Source organism: Heloderma suspectum, chromosome 1 (assembly GCF_057233095.1).
Source record: "Heloderma suspectum isolate Gila_16-S chromosome 1, 16-S_ref, whole genome shotgun sequence".
NCBI lineage: Eukaryota > Metazoa > Chordata > Lepidosauria > Squamata > Helodermatidae > Heloderma > Heloderma suspectum.
This window is the reverse complement of record NC_139458.1, coordinates 206,230,608-206,247,502: the sequence shown is the minus strand read 5'-3', so window position 1 is coordinate 206,247,502 and position 16,895 is coordinate 206,230,608. Positions and strand designations below refer to the sequence as shown.

At 40.9% G+C, this 16,895-nt stretch overlaps 1 protein-coding gene across 6 annotated transcripts in view; it reads left to right on the top strand.

The window, feature by feature from the left end:
• Positions 1-16,895, top strand: part of ANKRD44 (ankyrin repeat domain 44) — a 189,974-nt gene that overhangs the window by 155,754 nt on the left and 17,325 nt on the right. For all 6 annotated transcript variants that reach the window (XM_084816647.1, XM_084816619.1, XM_084816628.1 and 3 more), the window contains 7 exons: positions 2,671-2,742; positions 6,384-6,585; positions 8,780-8,858; positions 9,685-9,802; positions 11,591-11,807; positions 13,089-13,176; positions 14,761-14,844. In XM_084816647.1, coding sequence (XP_084672773.1) covers positions 2,671-2,742; positions 6,384-6,585; positions 8,780-8,858; positions 9,685-9,802; positions 11,591-11,807; positions 13,089-13,176; positions 14,761-14,844 — 860 coding nt within the window. The remainder of the gene's footprint in view (positions 1-2,670; positions 2,743-6,383; positions 6,586-8,779; positions 8,859-9,684; positions 9,803-11,590; positions 11,808-13,088; positions 13,177-14,760; positions 14,845-16,895) is intronic.

Below are 16,895 nucleotides of genomic sequence, written 5' to 3'. Positions count from 1 at the left end.
ATGCCTACTCTAAAAGATGGCTGTTTATTTGGGCTTCTTAAGCATATAGCAGCTGTTTCCACTTCTTTTAAAGGTTAGGGTTGAATAACAAGCATGTGGGTGCAGAACAGAAGTCCAGAAATGCACTTCCAGTTTTTCCTGCAGCTCCTGCAAAAAGACAGGCTGCTTTTTAAAATGAGCAGTGGCTGGCCTCTTTGGTAATGAGAGCTGTTGTAGTGATTGTGGTAAGCAAAGCTCCTGCTGCATGCATATTTCTCTGTGGTATGTGTATGGTCCTTTTTTTTTAGATCCTAGCTGGACACTTGCACTCCACTGAGAAACGTAACAGTAGTCCTGTGTTACATAGTCTTGCAAGAAATGGCGATAAGGCTGAAAAATATCCTCAGACAAAATGTTGACAACCAGAATCATAAAGTCATATGATCTTATGTATGATCATAATATTAATTTTGTTTGTTTTAGAAAAGTACCACCATTAACTCTGAATATTCATTCTGAAAAGCTGCCATGGAAATCACGAGTATCTAGATTCAGTTGTCTGTGTGGTTTCAGTTTTATTTTATATTTTTATATTTTATTTAGGTACTTGTACTCCATTTTCCAAATTATAAAGCAGCTTATACTATTCAACTGATGTAAATATAAACACAGTTTAAAAAAATCAATAAATCCCAGTAAAACAAATGCAGCAGTAAACATAACATTACATTTAAGAACATCATACATTTCTTCCTTTTAGGCACTGGAAAAGGTAGTGCCCATTTGAAAGAGATTTAAATAATAAAAAGTATGCTGTTGTATCCAAGGCTCATTGATCCAGAGGAGGTTTCCGTCAGCAGAGTGGGGGAGGGAGACAGTTTTCACCAATTCCCCTCCTCCTTGCAGCCCCCTGTACCACTTCCCATGCTGTTCCAAAGAATCCCCCAACCCTCTGGAGCAGATTTGGGGAACATGGGAGGGTTAAAGGGGAAGGGGGAATCAATGAAAATGACCTCCTTTCTGTCAGCAGAGGGACACCATTGGACACAACCCTTAGGGTTATTTTGTCACTGTAATAAGTGGCATTACCGTGAGGTGGGTAGTCATCACTTTGTCAGCAAGCACCTGGACTTCAAGGTAGGTAGGTAGGCAAGGTTCTTGCCTGGTGCTTCAGGCAAGAGCTAGTGTATGTGCATGAAATTCATGGTCATTTCTGAACAAGGCTGCTGACTGCTTATATTCATTGTTATATTCAGGAGATAGGTAAAATAGCATTTACTTTACTGAGAGATACCAAAAAAGGTAAACATTTCCAGAGTGGTAGGAAAACCAGCAAAGATTGTTGTGGCACCTTAAAAACTAACACATTATTTATGGCATAAGCTTTTGTACGTTGGAATGCACTTCATCAAATGCATGAAGTGTTATCCTCAGTTGACAGGTGTATATATGCACATGGATATAGATAAAAAATATAAAGAGTGAGCTCAGATGGAAATAAAGTGCAAGAACAGTCTATGACAATTCCTTTAAAGCTTTGATATATTCAAAACTAGGGAACAGACCCAGCTTCGCACAGGTGGGAATAGCCCTTACACTGAAGCCTTCAAGCAAATTTACATACTGACACCCCTAGGCACAGTTCCTGCCATGGTGCACCCCTATAGCCCCCTTAGGGAGGGGTGTGAGGGGGGTTGCCCTGCAGCAGGGGGAGGGTCAGGCGTATAACTGTGTCCCTCAACCTACTAATTTGTTGTGGCTTCAAATTGTATGGAGTTCCAAGCTATGTGCTAGTTAGTGAAGTCTGCCCCTAGTGGCAGAAAATGTAACTGCAGGCCTCAACCACATGGACACACTTAAATTAATTAAAATTAATGCATCTTAAAAACAAAATATCCCTGAAGTGCACATTCCTAGGGTCCCACTAATATACATGCCACATTTCAGGTGTCTAGCTGTCATGGTCTTGGAGCTATAGCGATAACAAACAGACAGACGGACAGAGACACATCCTGTCTTATGATTATAGGTAGTCATATGGTGAAAATGTGTGGTTAAAATTTGCTCACTGCAGCGCTGAATCATTATGCCAAGTTTGATTGAAATCAAATGGTATTGAAGCAATAAGTAAAAAAAAATTGATTGGACGCTATTTTGTTTCATGATGGAGGATCAAATTTTCACTATGCCTAAAATCATCCCAGATAGAGGTAGAACAAATCCTAAAAGTTTTATAACCATCAGATGTACGGTTTTTGAGTCCATCGAGGACATACAAACACTTCCTTTTATATATAGAGAGAAGAAGAGAAGTACAGTGACCATTCACCACAGCAGTAATTCATGATAACACAAACATACTAGCATTGCTAAGCCAATTAACAGCTTTAGGGCACAATCCTATGCATGTTCAGACAGAAAAAAGTCCTACAACTCCCAGGATTTCAAAGCCAGCATAACTGGTTGGGGAATGCTGGGTGTTATAGGACTTCTTTCTGTCTAAACACGCATACGATTGTACCCTTAATGTTTTTGTTAACTCAGTGCGCATGTGTGAGATCTGCCTTTAAGATATTCTTTCTGACATATTAACTTCCAAAAATCATGCATGTTCTGTTGCTCATCTGCATTTATATGCATTATCCTTCCACCGGAGGTACAAAACAGTATTGCTTCTTTTATTTGTTGTAGCTTCTGGAGAAAACCAGCAATGTTTTTGAGGAATCAGATTCAACAGCTACAAAAAGCCCTTTGCACTTAGCTGTAAGTACATGATTTTAGTATTGCTGTCTAAATCAAATAACCATGCAGCCTTCCGTTTTCTTCTGCAAAATTTACCTAAATGTATTTATCACATTTGTTTCCCTGTGATGCAGCTAATAAGTTGCCCAGGTCTCCCTAACAAGCTTCATGGCTGAGCTGAGATTTGAATATTCTGCCCAGTGCATCACCCCTGGCTCTTCCTCAAGCAAAGACCTCCCTTGAAACGTGAAAAGGGACTTCAGGCCAGATTTGTTTGAGCTGAGGCTTTGGGCTGATTTAGACACTACATTAGTAGCTACAAGACCAGATCCACGAGTCCCATATGGCTCTACTTTCCATGGACATACAGATTATTGATTTTGAAAATTTCACTCCAAGTCAACTTTGTGGCCTCAGAGTTAATTTGAGGACATCCATCTGACGGCATCTGAGATCTGTGTCAGTATTAGTGGGCGAAACAAATGTGAGAGATGGCTATCTGCATTAATAAAAGCCTTTTTCAGTGGAAAATTACTCAGCTTTGGTGAGCTGAGTAATTCACTTCCCACTGCTGCTAGAAACTCTTACTCTTGCAGTGGAATCCTACACATCTTTACTCAGATGTAATTCCTACTGTGTTCAATGAGACCTATTCTCTAGCAAGTATGCTTAGGATTACAGTCTTAGACATTATAGGCAGATATCTAATTAAGGGTGCAATCCTATGGCCGCTAGTCAGCAGCTAGATGGCCATAGGATAGATTGGTTCCCGGGAGCCGACCCCCACTCCCTCCCGCAATGCCTCGTAGGCAGTGTGGATCGGCCCTGCATTCGTAAGAGCAGCGCAGAGCAGTGAAAACGGGGCGTTCCTGGGGGCGGGGCAGGGAAGTCAGAAATCCGGTACGACACATCCTATGTGTTGTTTGGCCGCCACTTCCCACGCTCCAAGGTCCCATGGCTAGAGAGCCGAAATCAGCTGTCTAGCCATGAAAGCAGGGCTGGGGGAGTTTCTCTAGAGAAAAGTCTTGCAGTGAAATCCTATGCTCGTTTACTAGGAAGTAAGTCCCATGGAGTTCAGTAGGACTTAGTCTCAAGTAAGTGTGTGCAGAATTGCAGCTTTAGGGAGCAATCCTATCAAGATCAACAGTCACCTCCAACCCCAGTGGCGACCGTCTATCCAGTGCAGGGCTCCTCACCACTCCTCCTGCCCTGCACTGGATAGACGGTCGCCACTGGGGTTGGAGGTGACTGTTGATCTTGATAGGATTGCTCCCTAAAGCTGCAATTCTGTACATACTTACTTGAGACTAAGTCCTACTGAACTCCATGGGACTTACTTCCTAGTAAACGAGCATAGGATTTCACTGCAAGACTTTTCTCTAGAGAAACTCCACCCTAAGTTGTCTTCTTTAAATTTGCATTATTTTTAAAGTGCAAATAACCAAGGAATCCTGATTTCAGAGTTTATAGAAACAACTGGCAATAGCCATAATCTTAGAAGAAAAATGGATTTAGGGGCTCAATATTAGGTATCTACAAGTGGAACATGCAATAGAATGTTGCAGTGTGGAGTGCTCCTGATCAGGGTTCTATCCAGCTATGCCCTCTTTTAGGATACTCCATTCCATCCCCTGTCCCCCCTGATTTCCTGTTTTCTCCCCCTCCAACAATCAGACGGCACTCCATGGCCACTGAGCATACTTAGTCCTCATTAGGCTGTTCTGGTTCTATTCACTTAGTATTTTTTTCTAATTATTTTTTGTACTTCTGCAAAGCTTTGGTTTTTTCCAAGTCTGCTGATAGCTCCCTCTTGTGTGTGGATGGTGCCATTTTAGCTACATCAGGATTCACACTCAGAGAATAAATTCACTATTAATATTATGGGATTTATACAAATTTATGTAAGTATATTTTTAAAAAAAATTTAAAAAGAGAAAAAAATATAGGGAATAAAAGGCACAAAATGGGGGATTTGTGACATACAGAATTCCCATTCCCCATTGTTTCTTTTTTCTGCTTCTTCTGTAGCTATAAGCAGCCTTGATGATTTGTCCCTTGGCTTCTCAGTGCCATTTTATCTTAGCACAAGGAAACATGTCTAGCTTCTGGTTGTATGCTCTGAGCCTTTGAGCATGGGAAGAAAGGGATGTGTGCTTGCATTGTGTAGGTAATGTGGGGATGTGCTTCCTTCCCCTGTTCAGGGGGTACAAGTTGCCAAACTATGTAGTGTTTCTACATATGTCAAATGTCGACAAAGGGGAAGGGTGTCGCAGCCTGTTTTGACTCAGTTGTAAAATAAAAATTAAGTCTCAGCTGAGATGGTGGTGGAATTTTTAACATTGTGGAAATTTGGAATACTTTGTTCTATTATTGTAGCTAGTTTTCATTTTCATCTGGTTCATATCAATCATTTGAGGTAAAAGAATGTAAATCAAGTAAATATAAATATCCTGGTCCATAGAAAATACAATAAACATGAAACTCGTACAATCTTTAAGAATCTATTTCATACACTTAAGGCACAATCCTATGCATGTTTAGATGGAAAAAAGCCATATTGTAGGACTTTTTCCATCTAAACATGCATAGGATTGCACTCTTAGGACATTAAACTCAGTAAGAATTTTAATACATGCCTTCCAGTATATTCTCTTCTCCTTAACATTAATAGGAAGTTGTACGTCAAGGGAATAATTACACTTCTTAATCCTTTGTATTTTTTGAAATACTATAATTCGTTAGCCACGATGAAAATAAGGCTTCAGTATGAATTCAACATAGAGATGCTGATGTTTGGCCCTTTAGTGTGAAAATGTCATATTTCATCAACTGAACTGACAAATCCAAAATGCCAACTTGACCAAGCTGGATGTATGCAGAGAACGCCCAGCAGGATTTGTTGTCCACAAGAGATCTTTATCTTTGCTTGTGCAGCAATTGTATTCATGTTCAATAAACATTTAATTAGAAACCCTTTCTAAGTGATCCTTGAAACAATGAATAGTGAATACCCAAGAATTCTGTTATTTTCCAAATCTTCACAACACCTGTAACTTAGTTCTGAGTATTATGTTATCATTCAACTGAGGACCAGAAAAAATTATAATGTTAAACTGTGTCCAGCCAAAACTGCCTAAGCTCAGCTGTGACAACATATACCGAAATAGCTCCTCTTAGGGCTATCCTAAACATATTTATTAGGGAGTAAGCTCAACTGAACATAGTGGAACTTACTTTGGAGTAGACATGCATACAATTGTGCTGTTAAAGATTCAAAAACTGTTAATCACTTTGAATGGTGAATGAACTTCATGAATGCTCAAAGAATCCTAGAATATGAAACATTTCCCCATTTATTGTACCCAAATTATTTTCTTCTATTGGAGGCATTTGTGGCTTACCTTATTTTCAAAAATCACGATGACCCAATTTTCACTTCTTTGTTTAATGGGCTAAAGTCACTACAAGGTGATTTTACTGTAGCAGTTTCTCATTCTGTTCTATAACAATGTCAGATTGGAGAAAAACACTGAGAACTACAATTTACTCTGATGTAGTAAACATAAACATTCTTCGCTGTGATCAGTTGTAACCATAATAGCATTCACACTTAAATGGCTGCTGGAGTGCTTTGGTTTTAAGTATCCAATTTTTACCTCTAGGCCTATAATGGTCATCATCAAGCCTTGGAGGTGCTTCTTCAGTCTCCGGTAGATCTGGATATTAAGGATGAAAAAGGACGTACTGCCCTAGACTTGGCTGCGTTTAAAGGACACACTGAATGTGTTGAAGCTCTCATCAACCAGGGTGCTTCCATCATAGTCAAAGATAATATCACCCAGCGTACCCCCCTTCATGCCTCAGGTAAGTGAGATGCTGTTATTTTGACATAGTGCATTGCATGCAAGGAAGAACTCATGCAGAAGAACTTGTCTCTGTCGAAGAGACAAGTCACTTTTTAACCTGCAGAGCGTCTTGCTTCTTTGGCAGTGGGAAATAGCTGCAGCAGAAACTTCGAGCTCTGGATGTGTACATAGTTCTCACCCATATGCTCATGTCACTCCATTGGGTTGTGGTCACAGCTTTCAACAGTTGGAGAGAGAAATGAGTTGTAGCCTTTGTGGAAAATTAATGTTCTGCTTAAGTACTCCATTAATGAGCTGGCACAAGGAAATCTAAAGGTAAAGCTCTCCATCTCTCACTCCCCTTCAAACCCCACTTAATTTTCACTTTCTTTGCATAAGTCTTTTCCCTCATTTCTCACTAATGGGCAGACCTAGACTATACTCAAAATGTACATAAACCTTTTTCTTGCTAAAATGTTGGGAAACCCTCAAGTAAGAATGAAATAGAATAGATTGTCACCCACTTTATTCCCAGTGCCAGAAATCTTAATTAGATATCTACAGCAAATCTTAGCCTTTAAGGCTATTACCAGTTTCCAGCTTACCATCACGGAGACTCTCAGACTTCTCTGAAGCCATCCATTCTGTACTCACACTAACTCACCTGCAATTGATTACAAACATTTTAATTCTTCTTATGCATTGGTGTAGCATTTGATATATGCTGCTGTTTTTCCAGTATATGTGTCTGCACAGTACCAAACAAACAGAACAAGCACAATCGTTTGTATTGACAAGTTGTACTACCTGAGCCTGGTATGACAGAGACCTCTGTTGGCAGAATAAAATGTGTACACTATCTGTTAATAACAGCCCAGCCAGGTCTGGGTGTATTAGATGGGATTTGGGTATACAGGAGGAGCTCATGACCTCATTGCCTACTCGGATCATGCTGTGTTAGACTTGCCACTTTTTAAAAGGTGCTACAATGGTTTTGGTTTTGGTTTTTTTGTATAGCAAGCTTTGGTATCACCAAATGTCACAGAAATTCAGCTTCTTTCAGCTATTTATTTCTTGATCCCAAGCGCTTTGTACATGTCAGTTCAAATGCAGTGCTTTTCAGTGGTGGCGGTTTACATGTTCCATTGCAAGTCATCAAGCGATGTACAATTATGTGTGAACTGGCCTACAGATAGTGTCTGATTTGATTGCTCCAAATTTATTTGGTTTTTGTTAAGTGTGTGCACCCGTGTACATTTTAACTCTTTTTCTTATAGCAGCTGATTTTTTGGTTATGTGATTCCTGTTATCTAGAAGCCTCCCACACGATATGAATCCATATACTGAATTTGTAAATTAGAGAGCATCTCTTTCTTCCTTATATACATCTTTCCTATTAGACACACTCAAGAAAGAATAGCTAGGAGATCTCTACACCTCAAGTTTATTGCGCATTCATGGTTGCTCACTCACTGAACCGTGCGGGTCCATTACATGACGTTGTCGTTGTCCAGTCATTATTTCACTATTTCCTCCCACCTATCCCGTGTTTTCCTCAAACAGAAAAAAATTGGTATTTTTCCAAATATGCGCAAATGGAGCACCATGTTCTCCCCGTGTATTTCTCCCCTAGCATGAATGAAGTGTGGTTGTTGGGGGCATGTGTAGTTGTTGGGGGTGTGGTCATGATGTTGAAGGTGGTGACAAAGGTCTGATGGGCGTTCAGCCTTCCCATTCCTATGCCATTTTGGCTCCTCGCCATTTTCAGCCTGCCCGTTCAAAACAGAGCAGCAGAGTGGCAGAGCAGCGGAGTAGCAGGGACTGGCCAAAAGCATGGAAGAGGGAGGCGGGGCCCGAGGAGATCGGTCGGGGGACTGCCCGTGTGTCAGTCCCCATCCATGTGCAAGGGGAAGGAAAGGGGCAGGAACCCAGGAGTGAGTATCACTGAACCTGGAGGGTGTGTAATGCCTCTTCACGGAAACATAACGCTATAGGAATGGCCATCTACAGAGAAGGAAGCGCATGTAAAGGGAATCAGTTGCAATCCTGCATTTAAAATGGAAGTGGAAAGCCCCATTTCAAATGTGGGATTTTAGGCTGGTGTAGAAATCCCCTTAGAATTTGAGGCAGCTGTACATAAATAGATGTAAAAGTGCAAGCACATCTACATGTCAGTTATTTGTGGACTGCTAAAACATTTTTTTCCTTTGTAGTCATCAATGGACATACCCCATGTTTACGACTTTTATTAGAAGTAGCAGATAACCCTGACGTAACAGATGCCAAAGGACAGTAAGTTTACTTTGTTTTGCTTTATTTGTGTGACACGAGTGACATTGTGAACCTTTTAAGCTGGGGTTGGGGAATATATGGCCTTCTAGATTTTTTTGGACTGCAACTCCCATCAGCCCCACCAAGGGTAAATGATGATAGGAGTTGTAGTCCAACAACATCTAGAGGGCTACATATTCCACACCCCTGCTTTAAGCACTAGTATCTGCTCTGAAAGCCAGCCTAGACGTATTTTAATTTTTAAAAAAACATTAATATGGGGCTCTGTTGTCCTGATTCTTAGATGCTTTTGTGCAGCAATGAGTTGCACATTCTCAGATGCACCTGAGGTTTTCCTCCCATGCCTTTCCAAATAGAAGATTGGTACTATCAGCTCAGTTACATGTAGTGTTGAAGGGAAGTTGAGTGCAGAGGGGAGAAATAGCAGCTGGATGCAGCAGCTGTGGCTCAAAGTAGTTAGTAACCAGGAACTGGAATCATAATAATGCAATAGATTCTTCAAAATAGTTTCTTCTGTTTCTTATATTATGGTTTGGAAGCAGCTTAAGACTGAAAATTGTACTGTGCATTCTTTATCGTTTATTTGGAAATGCACACAAATTAACAGTATGTATAGAAGGTATCGCCTTCTGACTTTGAAAGTAAACATCACTTTAAGAGCCACCTCAAAAAGAACATGATCTTTCCAAAGTTGGCCAAAGCAGTAATGCTGGAAATCATTGAAAAATGGCTTGAGAATATGGCAGATTATTTTGGATAAAATGTTGATCAAAAAGCACAGAACTGGAATATAAGGTTAACATTATGCTTGTCCCTCATTTTTTAGAACTCCATTGATGCTAGCAGTGGCTTATGGCCATATAGATGCTGTTTCTTTGTTACTTGAAAAAGAAGCATCTGTGGATACAGCTGATACCTTGGGATGCACTGCTTTACATCGAGGGGTAACTGCTTTAGAACACTTTATCCTGTATTTCTGCTATATGCCTGTTGTATTTCCGGTCTGAAATGTGCCTAATAATAAATAGACTGCTGAAACCAACTTTGATTTTAAAATATAAAAGAGCAGCATAAAAATTAGTCTTCTCTGAATGCCAGGTTCTCAGCAAAAGCAATGAGCCCATAGAAGCTGCTGGCTGGTCACTGTTGGAATCTGCTCTACTGCCTGCCTCTTGGTCCAATCCAGCAAAGCAGTTCTTACGTCCTAATAAAAAATAAGTAATTATTTAAAAGAGAATGACTATGATCCAGAAAGCCACAAGGGGAAATGTCATATATGTAGTGGAATGATACTGCATTTCCTCCCCTTCCTTTTTAAAATAAACCAATGTGTGTATTTACACTGCAAAGTTTTTTTTTAAAAAAATTGCTTACATTTAAAAGCATTAAAATTTGTAACTGGTGGGAAGAAGGAAGTGTAACAAAAGCTTTGCAGTACATGTAACAATACACACTGGAGAGGAGGGGTGGAGCATGCTGCTTTGGTATTATGATTCCAGAGCATATGCATTGTCTTGGAAGCACAGAGCCAAAACAAGCTTTCTTCCAACTTTGGAGCTGGGGAGGAATTTGGATCATCCCTATAGTTGCACTGCATATTGAAGGAGCTGGCGGGGGGTGGGGGTGGGCAGAAATGCAGCATAATTCCAGGAATGATTCCCCATCCTGAGCTCCAAGGTTGGAGATAGAGAATGAAACAGGGAGGAGGTACTGTTGACTTTGAGCTGCGTTTTGGGTCAGGGACAAGACCCTCACACCTTCAGACAAGACGAGGATTCTGGCAGCCAAATGTTTTTGGTTGACTATCAAGGCCAGCCAACTGTTTTTGAGTCTTACACTTCAAGCAGTATCTTAGAAAAGCTGAAAGAACTCCCAGCAGTGCCAGATGCACCATCGCGACACAGGCATTTAGGTGTGTTACTTGTGGGTGCTCATTTGAAAGTGTCCATGATGAATAACACATACATACACACACCACCGTGCCAGGACAAGTTTCAGAAAGTTTTAACATTTTAAAAATGTATATTCAGTATGAAAGGATGAGCACATATCTGCACATGTAACACTTTCAAAATGCTTCACTCTCTTTCTCTACAATGTCTCACCATTCAACAAATTTTAAAAATGTTTTTCTATGTAACGGATCACCCCACAGCTTTGAATCTTTATCCTCTTTCACATTGTCACATCTGCCTGATATGGTAAGCACAATGATCTGTGGTGAGTTAATATGTCATAGCTGATGTGAACAAATTCATTTGTTCAGGTCAGTGAAGTGGTAGCTTCAGTGGCTGCATAATTAGTGTATCCATGTATGGGTATATTCTTATAAATAGCACTTTAAAGAAGCCAGGGACATCGATTTTCAGAAGTAGAATCATAATGGTTTCCCTTGCACTGAGCCCTCGGAGAAGTCAGACCATATCCTTAAAAGTCAATAGCTCTATTTCTACACATGGGAGGCATAAAAAGAAGTGAATGGTTTCTTATTGACTTCCCAGTGTATAGGGCAGCCTCCTTCAACCTAGTGTCCTCCAGATGTGTTGGCCTACAGCATGGCTGGCTGGGCGATGCTGGAAGTTGTAGGCCAACACATCTGGAGGGCACCAGGTTGGGGGAGGCTGATGTAGGGCACCCAGCTCCAAAAACAACCCACATCTCTTGCATTAACACTGTTTTACTATAATGAATCTTTCCTTTATAATTATTTTAATTTGTGTGTGTGTTTCTAGATTATGACAGGACACGAGGAATGTGTTCAAATGTTGTTGGAACAAGAAGTATTGATTTTGTGTAAGGATGCCAGAGGCAGGACACCTCTACATTATGCTGCAGCTCGTGGTCATGCCACATGGCTGAGTGAATTGATGCAGTTGGCGCTTTCAGAAGAGGACTACAGTTTTAAAGATAATCAAAGCTACACACCATTGCACTGGGCTTCTTATAATGGTAATCTTTTGTGCCAAGCTCATACTTGGCATCATGTGTTAGGGCTTGTGTGGAGGTCTGGGTGCGAGATTACAGGATTTATAAAAACATTAATGGCAAGCTCATCTAAACTCTCAATAGTGCAATCAGGCAAGCAGATATGGGAGGGTAAGCGTGAATGAACTCCAGGAACAGGGGAAATTAGACTTTACATGGCATTTAAAAGTTGAAAAAGGGGGAAATACTTTATTTATTTGTTATATTTTTAATAGTCCCAATAAGCAATGTTCTCTAGGCAGATTACAAACAGTTAAAAGATTAAAATACCATACAAACAGTTAAAAATGTAAAATACAATATAAATATTTAAAAGAATATGATACAATACAATACAAAGCAGAACAACAAACCATACACAAATTGATAAAACGGCCATAAAAATCTAGAACTAGGTCTCTAAAATGCATGGGAGAAAAGAAAGGTCTTTGACTGGTGCCAAAACCTTGGCCCCAGGCTAATGTCTTTGGGGAGGGTGTTCTGTAAGCGGACTGAGAAGGCCCTCTCTCTGGTAGCGACCTGCCCAGCTTCCTTTAGGTTTTTAGATTTGAATGGCTTTAATTTGTTTTTATTTTGAACTGCCTTGGGAGCTGTTCATGGCTGAAAGGTGATCTAGAAATGCAGAAAATAAATAATAAATAATGGAGAGTGCTGTAGCTCAGTGTCAGGGCACAAGTTTGCATGCAGAAGTTCCGAGGTTCAGTTCCTGGCATCTTCAGTTAAAGCAAGGGTGGACAATTTGTGGTTCGCTAGATGTTTGGGCCTTGTTAAAAAATCCTAAATGGCATCTATGCAGCATGTCTTATATCCCCATATCTGGCAAGGAATGGGAAGGTATGGAGAGGGCCTTCATTGGGTGTGGCACTCACTCTGTGGGGTTCATTAGTCTAGACTCTAGGGCAGGGGTGGGCAACTTATGGCCCTTCAGATTTTTTGGCCTACAACTTCCATGGTCCCTCACCATTGGCTATGCTGGCTAGGACTGATGGGAATTGTAGGCCCACAAGTTGCTCACCCCTGAATGATCTCTGGAAACTAGATGAGGAAAGTCCTCTTGTCTCTCAGATCCTTCTGTGAGTCAGAGTGAGCATTACTGACCTAGATGGACCACTGGGTTGGCTCTGTATGAGGCAGCTTCATATGTTCAGGTGCTAATCTGCATTACAGATTCAGTCCATTTCAGTTATAAATACTCCAGAGAACTGTCTCGCTTTTTGTTATATGAAATCATCTGATCTCTTACAGGCAGTGAAAGCTGTATAGAGGTACTGTTGGAACAGAAACCTTTCCGCAACTTTAATGGGAACCCTTTCTCCCCGTTGCACTGTGCTGTGTAAGTAGAAATGGCAGTATCACATCTCCTTTCCTGTGGCTTAAGCTGTATGGTATGAGAGTAGTAAAGCTCTGGAAGCCATGGCATTCTCAGATCACTTCAGACCCAACAATGCACATAACCATTTGGTGTTAAAATGCCTCCTTACCAAATAGTAGGAATGAATACTTTTCACATAATATGTTCACTTAATAATTGCATGCAAAATGTTAAATGCAGTTAGGGCAAATTCAGAAATGTGGTTTTAGTCACAACAAGGACAAAAGAAATATGGATTCCAGAATGTCACAGCCCTGCCTAATTCCCCCAGTTGTCAAATTATTGTGTTATGAACACTTCGTTCTGTCACCTCAAAAAATATATTATCCTAGAAATGATTGTAATGTTCTTAGGTGAGAACACACCACCATAATTTTTGTATTTTTGATTGTCAGCTTTTCTATTACATGCTCTGTTCCTTGATTTCAAATTGTGCTCAGATCTTTTCAAAAGAAACAATAAAAAGCCATTTTCTAAACTGGCAATTTATTTTTACCTGGCGTGTGTTGGATAATATTGCCCTGAGCACTGCCCCAAATTGCCTCTTTTTTGAATAAGTAGAACCAGAAGCCATCACTTGAGAAGTTGAAGTATCAAGCAGAAATGGGTCCAGAAAAGTGATACATGCCATGACTGCAGTCCCCTACCTAAGTGGTCATGCATGAAACTCCATTGAAGTCAGTGGAATTTACCCATGCACAACTAGTGACAGGACTCCACTTCATAAGCGTTGCTTGGAATAACTTCACTAGTTTCATTGAGACACTTAGGAATAAACAGTGACAGTGCTGCCCTGCAACAGCTTCCCACACTGCAAATGTAAAGTTCAGTAGGGACACTACAGATCAGTCCCCACAGATAGAAGATTATCACCTTGCATGTGAAATGAATGCCTTTCAATGGTGTCAGTTCACACATTTCAGTTGCAAAGACTGTACATGTTACATGTGTGTGAAGTGAATGTGCGTAGAGCAGGGGTGGGCAACTAGTGGCCCTCCAGGTGTTTTGGCCTACAGCTCCCACCAGCCTTAGCCAGCTTGGCTAATAGTGAGGCATGATGGGAGTTGTAGACCAAAATATCCACAGGGCCACAAGTTGCCCACACCTGAATACAGAAAGGGAAGTGGGATTGTGTTACTGATCACTCCCTTGCTGCCTATATGCATTCATCATAACTTGTATGCCTGTAAGGCACAGTTTGTACGCATCAGCAGGCCCAACCCAATTCTCCCTTCTACACATGTTTTACTGTACACACATGTAAGTAATCAAGTGGTATATATGCATGTGTAAACCAGTTTAGTCTGTGTTTTGGACGGCTTATGTGTTTGTATATTGCAATCCATGCTATGGAGAGAGCAATCTATTAATCCAAGCTGCCAAAGATCTGGCCCTAGGTACTATGGCAAAGGCTTGTTGAGTCAGAAGTACAAACCATGGGGACAGGATGCTTAAATATGTTACAAAATAAATGGAATAAATTATGTTTATTAAAGGAAGAATTAGAAGGATAATTTCAGTGTGTACACTTCTTTTTCTTAACAGAATCAATGATCACGAAAATTGTGCGTCACTACTCATTGGGACCATTGGTGCTGGCATTGTCAATTGTAAAGATGACAAGGGAAGGTAAGAATTGCTTGGATAAAGAGAGTTTTTGTTAACACTGAGCAAGTTAAGGGTTATATCCAACTGGTGCCTCTCCAGTGATGGAAGACCCTTTTTTCCAGCAGAGGCTTCCTTCAGTGGATTGTGGGGAGGCAATTTTTGCTGATTCCCCCTCCCCGCGAAGTTCCCCACACCAACAAAAGGTCCTCCAACTCTCCAGAGCGAATGAGAGCTGCAGGGGACTGCAGGGGGAATCCCTGGAAATGGCCTCCTCATTCCACTGATGCTACCATGTGCTGGATGCTTCCGTCAGCAGAGGGTCACTAATTGGATACAACCTGATGGGTGTGAAATATGGAATCCATTAACCTCTTAAAAAGATGGGCTTATGGATTTCTCAGCTGAACACAATTAGAACCAAATGTTTACTTCCATGATGAAGAAATCTTCACTACTTTTTCTTTAGTTAGTTTATCCAAGGCTGAGGACTGTTGTTCCTAGTAATACGTGACAAACACTGCAATCCTGTGCTTCAGCAGCGACAGCTGCTGCTGTGCCAAGGCTTATGCCAGCATAATGTAGTTGAGATACCGTGCTTCCCAGCAGCAAAATCAAAAGCACAATTATAACACGTAAAACGAATAGGAAAAAATATACTGCATAGCAACAATGGCCAGTGCTCCCACAGAGTTTCTGGCAATTTTGCTGCCACTTACCAATCAAAATATTGCTCATTGATTATGCCCCTATGTTAGCCATCCATCAAAGGCACCACTCAGTATTCTGTGATGGCAAGAATGCAGAGATGATGTCACTTAATCCACTCCATATCCCTTCTGACACACAATGTACAGGCAGGCTGCCAGGAACAGCCCAGGATGTCTTCCTCAACAGAGGCTTCTTTAGCCCAACAAGTCAGGAGGCTTTCACATAGAACCTATAAGCTACAAGTTTCCTGAGAGAAAGGTTTGGATGACATGGTGGGTGGTTTCAGGTGAGGCATTTATCATGCAGTCACTCAGTCTCATTCAAGGACGTTTAGGGGGCAGCCAGGGAGCGGGGGCAGGTGTCCAGAGATGTCATCTTCCATTTGTAAACCTCCCAGGTTCTTCCCACTGCTTCTTCCAACATTTTTCTTACCACAAATAATAGATGCGAATCTGCAAGATTAAGCCTGGCTTTTGGGTTGCCCTGTCAGTAATAGTAATTTATGATGGAAAGGGGAGAGAGAGCAAGACTACAACCCAAGCTCCTACTCCAGAAAGCTAACCATGTAGCTGCAGGAGCAGACAGAAGAGATTGAAACTGGGGAGGCGGGAGGCAAGATTGATGACTGAATCAATGTTGGAATTGTTGGTATATAACTCTGTCTCTTACATAGCAAAGGAAGGAGGCCATTGGGCTTCTTGCAGGAGGACACTGGGCTTGTTGCAGGAGTGAAAATTGCAGCGACACATGTTACCTGTTATGTAACATGTTATGTGTAGCCTTCCTCCTTCTCCTGTCCCCAAACAGGGCCTACCTAATATCAAAAGCCTTACTATTTTTTTTACAATATACTAGCAAATAAAGCCTTAGTTACTAGGGCCTAGTAAATAACCTCAGCTTTTACAAACTTTTGTTGTACAAGTTGCCACACACAGATGCCTCACAACTTAAAATCGTGGGTCTCTTATCAAAAATTAACTAAACTGCTTTAAACTTCATAATATTTTGCAGGGATAGTGCCACTGTTGAAATGCTCGGAGCCATGACCCTAGCTAGTATGGAATGTTAACAAGGAGGCAAGATCCAAATTGTTCACAACATCTCATTATCTTTTTAAGTGAATCCATTGTTGCCTGTCTCTACAGTTTATTATCTGATACTTATTTATTTTATGTTTTCAATTCAACTGCTTCTAAAGACTTCCCTGTGACAAATTTATGTTCAAGTAGATTAAATGAGAAGTCTGAGGAATACTTCCGCATCAGCCTGCCCAATCATTCTAAGAGATCTTACTAATAGGGCCCCCATCTTCTGAGGTGAGGTGACTGGCAATATGAAGTTGTGGTTCCTCACTTTTGGAACTC